Source organism: Echinococcus granulosus, assembly GCF_000524195.1.
Source record: "Echinococcus granulosus chromosome Unknown EG_S00002, whole genome shotgun sequence".
Classification (NCBI taxonomy): domain Eukaryota; kingdom Metazoa; phylum Platyhelminthes; class Cestoda; order Cyclophyllidea; family Taeniidae; genus Echinococcus; species Echinococcus granulosus.
Genome location: NW_020170382.1, coordinates 2,525,341 through 2,535,887, shown reverse-complemented (window position 1 = coordinate 2,535,887; position 10,547 = coordinate 2,525,341). Strand labels below are relative to the sequence as shown.

The window sequence follows — 10,547 nt, the reverse complement described above, 5'->3', positions numbered from 1 at the left end:
AGAAAAACCCTTAATCATTAAGGGCATCTATTTAGGTCATTATTTACCTGACGAATATTTTTGATGCATGAACAAGGTAGAATACATTAATTATTTATTTAACTCTTCGTTTTGGTTTTACGGACACTTAATACTCCGCCTTTGTACTTACTTTGCGCAGCATGGCCTTCCCACCTTAGCCATTTCCTATGTCGGCAATACACATTCTACTCAAGTATTATGGCTTCATTCCCCTTCAGGGAAGTCTTGGGGCGCTACAGAGGGGATCACTTAAATTTTGACCAGTTGACACCACTGCCTGAACCTAACCTACAATTAATAATAATTAGGTCTTTTGAATAATTGAATATCAGGGTGAGATATAATACACCTCAAATTAGCGTTTTCAATTTTGCTACACCAAAATAGTCAGTCTCTGTCCCTTATATTTTTGCAATTAAGGGTGCACCCATATTCTGCAAACATTAGACAATATGGCATTTTGGTGATTTTACATTTGCCTGACTTTATACTTCAACCACTCGGGCTCCTCAGTCCTCGCGGTTTGTACTTCGGCTTAGCGGCGTGGCCACCTGACCACGTATATGTGCTAGTAAATTCGACTTAAAAGGGCAGATGTTCTGATTTCTTTGGGTGATAACCAAACCTTAACATCGGCGAAGGCTTTTATGTGCTTCAAGTGGCTATAGCTACGAAGACTCACCACAGACGGGTTGTCGAAACCACGTACATCACCAAAACTCATGCCCTGCATAAAAACGACTAACCACTGAACCACGTTGGCGCATCAACTCTGGAACTTATTATAGTACTCAAATGAAAATATGCAAGCTGCGTTAATTGACAACGTTCTCTCTACTACTCTATTGGCTGAGTGAAAGCTATATGAGTGTTTGGACAGTATTGAGAAGAGGACAAAGTTGAAAAGAGGGACAGGTATCCAATTAGCTGTGTAAAGGCAATATAAAGTATGCCTTTTATTAAAATCCCCACTTTTAAACAAATGTTACTGCAAACAGCGATTGATATATGATTTAGGCACCCTGCAGAGATTCTTCCAACTCCAAATATCCAGTGAACCTCTCTCTTTGGTTTATTTTACAAAGACCGGACGGCAGAATCGACAGGATTGGTCACCATATTCAAAGCCAAATGCCTTTCCGTGTCCATTAGAATTTAATGACTACTTTTTCCAACATGTAGGTGATCTTTAAAACACCAATTATTTCAAAGACGAGGTAGAGGAATGACCAAGTCCAGAGCATGAGACGACACCGACTCTTCGATCTCCGCAGTTTATACTTCGGCTTGGCGCCATGGCCATCTGGCCATTGCTATAGTCTCCCGGCTCCTCAGTCTGTTAATAATGTCTCCAACATACTGGTATGGCTCATTACGGCTTCAAGGAGGCCTCGGAGTGCTACAGTCTTATGCTCGGTATTGCTTGCCCGTGTCTTGTATTTACTGATTATGCAACGCAGTATTCTAAATATGACTTGTCAAGGCGTTGCCTAGTTCGTATTTAGAAGAAAGCCTTTTGGATTTGTTTTTTCTTGCGGGTAGATGGGATGGAATTATAAAGTCATTATAAAGGTCTTGATACTCTTTTCGAGTCACCAATTTTAATAAAGGTTTTCAAATTAAAGTGCTGTCAAACGGTCATGTTCCCCACTTTAAGTAGTGTTTTGCAAACCGAAAACTTAATTTGACCTTATAGTGCTGTTGTAAACCCCTCACCGTTTTTCTTGTGAATCTTTCTCTGCAAAAGAGTAATATTAAGGTAATCGTAAATCTGCAGTCTGATAGGGGTGAAATAAACATTTTGAAAATAACAAAGATGGGGGAACGTACTTTTTCTTTAAAATGTAAGTAAAAGGTCATATCTTCAAGACTCGGAAAAGTACATTTCAGTACTTTAGAGGAGATGTTTGGTGTGGATTTACTGGAAAATTAAAGGATATACAAGGAATCTGGTGTCTTACACGATAAGGATGCGTAAAAGGATATTACAAAAGTAATTTTCAGTTGTTTTCCTGCACGGGAAACACCGAGCTTCCTAACATCATTTTAATGAGGAGCCTTATCTCAAACACAGTCGACTTATCACCCTCCAAATTCATAAACGCTCGTGTAAATAAGTGCTTTCACACAGTCTCTTAGAACTTTTATGCGTTAATTGCAAGTTGTTTCTCGCCACTCTTAAGCCTTGTTGCGTCTACAGGGAAGACTCAGGGTGGGACAATGCGATGGCTACCTCTTAAGTCTACTTTAGTGAGCTCAATTTAATTCAGACATTTTCGTGCTTTCGAGATTTACCTTAAGGTTTACCTTCACGAAAACCCCTAGAAATGCATTTTAATCCTTCAAAAAAGTAAATTCTTTCCATCACCACCACTATGCACAGTAGTGTTGACTGTGATAGAACAAATGGGTGGTGGTGGCGCAAGATGAGGGGTCGTATCTCAACGTGGGCGTCGTAATACCACCGTATCAACGAAAGGCATCGCATTTTTGTCCTCAGCCCCAAACGTATGGGGGAGGGGGGACTTACGTTTCACTTTAAGAAGCGGGTAGGAAGAATTTTTAGTGATGTGTCCCTCCTCCTTCTATAAAGAATTTTACGCATTCGCTCACACTAAGTGCAGTAAGGCGTCTCTCTAGCGAAGGGGTGGGGCTGATTTCTGTAAACTGGGAGCACAACTACTGATTTGATACCTGAGACAAGCTTTGACCCTGGCTCAAAGTAACTCTTTTTTGGTAAAACTATGCTATGATTTCTCTGTTATGGCGTATTTGAAGTGGCATTTTACCAAGTTTCAATTATAAGAAACATTAGCTGTTGCGTCAATTTATCCGTTTCAGGGGTACTAAGTCTTCGGTTTTGTCACAATAGTGAGCGCTCGATTGAGTACCACGATATTACACTCCTAAAGGTTTAATCACTATTAGCTTTCCACAAATCTAAAATTTCTCTCAGTCAATAAAATCCTGTTTGGGATTTGAGCTGACTTCGATATAAGCTAGCATATTTAGAATGGAAATAAGAGAGAAAGGTGTTCTTCCTTCTGTAAGGCGTCGCCCTATACCATTTCTATCTTTGGGTTTCGAGTGACAATGGAATACCACCATCTTTTTGACCAAAGCCGCAGTTGTACATGGTGATGGAAAGATGATGCAAGAATATGGACAGAAAGTGAAAAATTTCCTGTGTAACCTTGTGAAATAGGATAAGACAGACTTGCTGAAGTTCTTGGATAAGGAAACCTTGAATGTCACCTTGGGTTTTTGAATTCTATTTATTGATAACTTACAGGGTTACCTCTGCCATGGCGCGCTGTTTCACGCACAAACTGTGGCTTTAACAAAGCTGTGGCTGGAAAACCACCTTTAGTTGCATTAATTTTTTTAACTGGAAAGACCATTTATTTTTGACGGCCTAGTATGAATTTTGGGGAACTTTGCCTTTCAGGCACACATCAATATTGGTTCTCGTTGGGTTGATTTTAGGGAATACTTCCCCACTGATTAAGTTTCTATCACATCATTATGGCGAATATGCCCATTTTTTAATGTTTTTAAGTCAATTGTGCTAATTCTAAGCACAGTTGAAATTAGTGTTTATTAGGCCTGTTCCGCCTGCAAGAAAAACGCCTCCTCACAACGACGATTCTCTACTTCTCCGCCACTTATTTATCTAATTATGCACAGATCAAAGGGAGGTTTAGTGCAGGATTTTCGTCATTTTTCAATAAATAAAAAGAAAGAGATTTTGAAATACACCGTTGACATTACAAACTGGTGACAGTGAAAATGGTTCCACCCAACGCACCCACTACCTAAGGAATAGACCAGATTGCTTCAAACGATTTTCCGTGGTAGATGATTTAAAAATGAACTGGAATTTTGTTTTTAACACGCCTGTCACCAACCCCAGAGGAAAATCAAGCATCACAGTCCAGATGTCGCAATGTTCTAATATGGACCGAACTGTCAATACGTCCCTGATTCCTTCAGCTGCTGCTCAAAAATTAAAATATCCTACATATATCTTATTGTTTTTATTCATCCAATGTGATAGCAATGCAACTTGATGAAATTGGCTACTACAACCAGACCAGGAAAACATGTCGTGCACATATGATGCCGGCAGCACACACTTGCAATTATAGAATACCTGTCGTCGATAGGAATAACATGACATAAAACCTACTTTCTTTCAAGTAATAAAGAGGCCCCTTTTATGGTCCTTTTTTTGGCTAGTAAAATTATGGAATATTAAATATACGAACCACTCAGTCTACATCAAGAGCCTCACTCAAGCGGTGTTTAAACCGATATTGCAATTAAAGTAGCAACGACTATATTGGTTACTTACTTTTCGTATGCGCAGACGTGGTCTTACTTCTTGGAAGTAAACCTTTTCCGACGTTAATCCTAAAGATTGATAAATCATTAATACGTCCTCTTAGAATATGAATCTGGAAGACGGAACATTACTTAGAAGGAATAATGTGGGTAGCAGTATTCCGGCACAGTTTTTATTTTAATGGAGACAACGAATCTACATTGGCTCAAAAATGCTATTTTCCATTTAATCCAGATTCGTAAATTTACAATCATTTGTCTCAATCACAGCCCGTAACACTGAGAAGCAAAACGGGAAATTTCATACCACGTTACTAAAAACGTCCGCCTATCAGTCGTCGCGCCTTAGAGGAGCAGTGAGTGCCGTTAGACTTGGCCAAAGAAAAAGTCGGCGCCAAGCCCATCCTCCTTTGAGTACTCGTTTAACATCATTTTGGTCAAAACTTTAGCAGGGCTTGTCATCGTTGCTAGGCGACAGAGAAAAGAACCTTCCACAACTTAATGGGCATTCACCCAAGAAATTTTGGTTTTGTAACGTTTCTTCGGCAATCTGTAGACCCGGCAACGCAGGAATGCTGGTAATCCTAGTTAAGTCAAAGACTCCAATATCTGACATCAATAATACGAAGTTCAAAATTCAGTTGTGATCACTTCGTCGTCCATTGCTTTCTTCATTTCGACCACGCACCTATTTCCCATCGGTAAAACCAAACCACTTTTCAGTTCTTATAATGCTTGGCTGTTTGTACGTACCTGCTAAGATTGATGAGTGATAAGGAGTCTGAAAATACGTTTTTCTACTAAGAGTATACATGTGAACCTATCTACTAGTTTGTCATAAAGACAAGGCCAATGCAACAACTTAAGAAGTAATGGTCTTCAAAATCATGGCCACACATTTGTGGTATTTTCATAATTTCGGCCTGGACTGAATTTGAAACTTTGTAACTAAGGCATAATACTCAAAGATTATAATGAATAATATCAATATCATAAATAGGAATAGAAATCCCATGGTAGCATCAAAGGACTTGAAGTTAGAATCAAAAAACGCCCCTCTCGTATGAGTTCAAATATCAAGACCAGTTTCTTCCAGTAAAAAAAATTATTTCCAAAAATCTAGGAAACAAACTGTCGACTTGTCACTTTTCAATTACTTTGCCAGCCTCTCGAATTCGTTTAGCAGCTTCCACCGGAGTTAAAAGTTGCACTAATTCATGGATCGGCATACCATGCTGAAAAATACACAAGCGCTACTTAAAATGATAGGGTAGAATTAATACCGTGGTCGTGAAAACAAACGTACATCGGAGCCGGTCAGGCAAATTCGCAGACTCGTGAGGAATTCCGCTTTGGGCAGGCCAGATAACTTATTAACACTTTGAAGAAGGGCCTTCAAATCATCTTCTGAAAGCTCTTCGGACCTCTCTAACTTTACAGCAGTCATTAAAATGGCTTCGTGAATCGCAATGGATCCAGAGAGGCTGGATTTGACAATTTCGGGATTGGGGGACTTCCAAAGGAAGCCGAAGGCAGAAGAAACCGAAGTTAGGTCAGATAATCTTCCGATCCGACCCTTTAATCGTGCCAGCACCTGAATCAATCGTTCTTCATCGTTGATTAAATCTATTCTGAAACAACGCGATAAGTTCTGGTAAAATTGAGCCCATTTTTGAAATAGACAGATTAGTTCATCGCAAGATCAGAAATGCAAGAAATATAATTTGGTACAATGGCAGCAAAGCTAGGCTTACAATTGAGTACAATCGCCATCTATCGGTGGATAAGTATTCAGGTAATCACGAAGGTATTCCACGATTGTTGGACGCCTCAGTGATCGTCTGGAGAAGGCTTCTTCGATGAGTCGATCGAAGTGTGCCCGTCCGCAGACTTGGAGAAGCTCAGGATCCACACGTGCGTGGTGACGATTCAGCGAAGAGAGGTCGAGCTTGATGCAAAAATTTCCGTTTTTGTTAGAGAAGATTTCATTAAGGCATTGAGTAATGAGCTTTGACTTCCCTGAGTGACGATGCCTCCTTGACTCTCCTTGTTATTTTACTACTCAAAATGTTTTTAACATGGGTGCCCTAGAACCATATTCCTGCAGTATTTTTTGCGAGACCGTGGATACCTTCTCGTTATTTTAACTAAAACTGCAGTTGCGGGAAGAGTAAAACACCTTAACAAGGCCGTGATTAATACTTAATCAATGTGGAATGGGTTGGCATGTTACATTCTGATGATTGTATTCAAATCCTTGGGAAATTGTCCGGTGAAATCGGTCAGCTGAAACGCTCTGTAGTGTTAGGTCATAAAAATATGAAATATCCAACTTTCTTAAAAGCCAATGCCTCCTACATTCCCATTTAACTGTTCCTGACTTTGTACTTGATAAATTCACTTTTCATTAAACCTTTTCGAAGCTATTTTAATTGGGAATCCATGTCCAGGTTGCAATTAGTTCATGCGACTTTTAAATAAAAATTCTTATTGACTGATGGAACTATTTGCTGGCGAGGGCGTGAGCAACGAAAGCAAAATAAGTCAATGAAAGTGAACCGAATGGAAAGCTCGAGGTAGGTGACGCCGAGCTAGCGCCTAAACACGGTGGGAAGTGGATACGTCTCAAGCGAATTATGAAGGAAGATACTGTAACAATAAATAAGCATTAAAATCAAGTCGATAAATCAGAAACTTGTCAGATAATAGGTAATAATATGTCCCTCAAATGATGCAGCTGTAATTGGAACCTTCGTCAAGCACTAGAGCCAACAGACCTTGCAGCACAGGCGAGTTAATACCTAACACTTCTAGGCACTGAACCACTTCCTAAAAGTTTCGAACACATTATTTTCTGCCTTATCGCTGCAGGTCGGTGTAAGTACGTTACACTTAAGATTGTGCTAAATCTATGGAGAATGCACGGCTTCATGCTTAAGACACACTCAAACTGCTACTTTCCAGGTTCACTAGACCATTCCGTTTAAAAAAAACAAAAAGACCTTCCCAAAACCACGAGATACTCACCAAGTGGAGCATTTCTTCAACACGTTTGGCCGGTGTCCAGATACCTGACTCACATTTTTTGTCGATAGACGGTGCAAAGTCGAAGAGGCCGCCAGTTGCCGATAGCCACGTCAGGAGGGCCGAGGGCAGATGACCCTCGCGACGTAGGCTCTCCACCAACGCCACGGATTCCTGCTCCACGTGGCGTTTCGAGAATTTTCGCCCCGAACTACACGCAAAGGCAGAGGATGGATACGGTTACTACTTGGATAATATTTATAGCGTACCACTTCGTCACTTTTGCTTAATCAACAGCCCAATCGAATGAATACGTAGCTTTCCCGGAAGCTGCAGAACACATGAACTCATGAAGTACTGCTTATTTTTAGTGATTTACAATTTTCTCTACTACCTCTGAAGACGTTTTAAGTAGGGTATGAGAGTAATAGGAGCCCGCCCCCAACACTTGCAGCCGAAAAACAAATGGCATCAACCGTGCGTTTTGCTGCACAGTATACCAAATCTACCTCGCCGAAAAAACATATGGTCAAAAGTATTCGTCGGTTTTAGACATCCAGCCTTTGGGGAAACTAAAGGACACATTAGCGAAAGCTTGATAGACTATAGTAGATGCCAGTTCTTAGAGAGAATATCAGTTGTTTAGTGCAAATAGTCCAATAATGGATGAAAAAATGGAAGTATTACATAACTGCTGCTAGGACTGGTTTCAGAGAGGGGAATCTCTACACTCTCATCTAGAAAGCACGAGTAAAGATTAGCAGAGGTTGGTGGATACCACTCAAAGAAAGGTTTAAATAGGCTGAGAGCTGCTTGTGTGGTAAAGCGGTGCTTATTTCCTTAAGAAGCATTCTCCAGGTATGAATGACCACATCGTTGCACACCTTTTGGGTCATAACCCACTGACAATCGAAATGAAAAGGGCTTCTGGGAGGAGAGTGGGAAGAGAGACGTAAACAACAAGCAAGCACCGAATATTAACCGTCTCCGTGGTGAGAGAAGTTTAGAAACTAACCGGACTGAAAAATCAAATAGCTTCAGAGCAGCAGCTGAATAGAGATAAGTTTAAGCTCTACGCGAGAGATAAAAAGGAAGGAGCTTAAAGTCTGAAATAAGAGTATAATTTGTGATGCTCCATTTAGGACCCAATTTTCGGTAATTATCTATTAATGAACAATAGGCCTAAAGATGCATTTTTGGAAAAACAAAACACTAGAGCCCCACCTGGAGAGCATTAGTGGTAGGTGAGCAAAGGCCGGAGGATGCCAATCGAAGGCCGCATAGAGTTGTAGGTGTTTAGGAATTGAGGTTATCCACTCCTAGAGATATTACAAGTGGAAGGAGGGAGGGTTTCGACCGATCAAAAAGTGTCACGTGTGACCTACCGACCCACGTACAACGTGACTGATCTCCATCAGGTGATCATCGACGACGTTGGCTAAATGGTAGACCGGCAGCCCATCCGATTTCATTATTACCTTCAAAGGGGCGTTGTGAAGTGAAATGCATTTGATTAATTTACGTGGAAAGTTGGTGGAATTCTGCGCCAAGTGCTGGACGAAAAGACGGCCTTTGGTTGGAGTTACCATATTTCAACTTCGTGTTATCATCAGCTATATGCTCTCGGTGGTAAAATTTGCTTGCTCAACATTACTATCAATCTGAATGTTATGTGGTTTCAGGTAGACGAGCCCTATTTTACATAATGGACCGAAAATAATTCATGTTTAAAACGGAGTCCCATATTCAAAGTAATTTGTTTTGCAGATTGTATAATGTCCAATATCAAAAAATCTTGCCGTACTTTGTAAAATGATGTTGCAATTTTTTATTAACTACTTTTGACAGTTTCAAATGAACAAGTACATATCTTTAATTTGAACAACGAAATCTCAAGATTATCGTCTTAGAATAATGAAAGTATCAACCTAACTGCATAAAGTAAACAACCTACAGGATCACCTTCATAATCCGCGTTTGGAAAATTTATCTCGCCAAAAACTAAGTCTCTAAACACCGTATTACTAGGAAGCATCTGAAAACAAATAAAAAGTATGCTGAAAACAAATAAAATCAAAAAAAAAATAATTTGGACTAAAGCAAAGGAACCTTGAATCGAAGAACATAGGGCAGATTTTGGGAAAGATTCAACTCGATCTCCCTATTCGACAGATGACGGCATCGATTGTCGTATCGGACCTTTTCTCCACTTCTTCGCTGCTCATTTTTCAGAATTTCAAGACGCTCATGCGAACAGAAACATTGGTAAGCTCGACCAGTCTGCAGCAAGTGATTGGCATACTTTCGATAAATTTCGGAACGTTCCGACTGGAAGCAAATAATGGTGGTAATAACTGGTGCTCATAGCAGATTTTGACATGTTAAATAGTTGCCATACCTGAACATACGAACCATATAAGCCCCCAGTAACGGGCCCCTCATCTGGCGTCATTCCTGCCCAATTAAGTCCATCAAAAATTCCTTTTAATGCATCTACAGAGCATCGGGACTGAAGTAAGAACACAGAGGCTTCCAGCATACTTGATCAGTATCCTCAATCCGAAGTATGAAATCTCCGCCATCTCTTCTAGCCAAAAGGAAATTCACGAGAGCTGTCCGCAACCCGCCTATGTGAAATGGTCCTGTTGGGCTTGGTGCGAATCGCGTTCGAGTACGACGCCGTATAGTGGAATATGCTCTGAATGACCGCTGCAAAATACAGCGGCCCCCTAATTTCATCTAGGCGCTTAAGTAATAAAGGTACAAACAAATTTTTAAGGTCAGAAGGCTGCAATCGTAAATCGGAAACAACCTACTAGATATCTACAAATACCGTTTGGTCAATTCCTACTAATGCTGCCAAAAGTTTATGAGTGCGCTAATAACTTAAACAGTAATGAAACGTTACTTAGTCATTTATCAATATAAGTCTTAAACTTAGAACAGAGTGAAGTATCATGCACCAAAATAAATGGAAAGCTGTTTCGTCGTCTAGAAAATGTGCGCGTTTTTGCGTGCCAAAAATACGGTTTAATTTTGCCGACACGGCGATTAATCGAGCATTATGATTTCTTCACATCAGTTAATTACTCACTTATAGTCCTCAGGTACGGTGTTATTGAAACCTAGTTATTGTAGAAATTTTAAGCTGTTGTAAA

At 40.2% G+C, this 10,547-nt stretch overlaps 1 protein-coding gene across 1 annotated transcript; it reads right to left on the bottom strand. All coding sequences in view use genetic code 11, as the record gives it.

The window, feature by feature from the left end:
- Nucleotides 1–5,507: 5,507 nt before the first annotated feature.
- Nucleotides 5,508–10,128, bottom strand: EGR_00614 (putative glutamyl-tRNA synthetase; the record flags this gene model as incomplete). The annotated part of the gene is made up of 10 exons (XM_024489863.1): nt 5,508–5,600; nt 5,672–5,996; nt 6,120–6,313; nt 7,393–7,600; nt 8,614–8,708; nt 8,775–8,867; nt 9,344–9,424; nt 9,499–9,717; nt 9,788–9,898; nt 9,931–10,128. 10 exons carry the CDS (start codon nt 10,126–10,128, stop codon nt 5,508–5,510), a joined length of 1,617 nt encoding a protein of 538 aa, XP_024355860.1.
- Nucleotides 10,129–10,547: the final 419 nt, after the last annotated feature.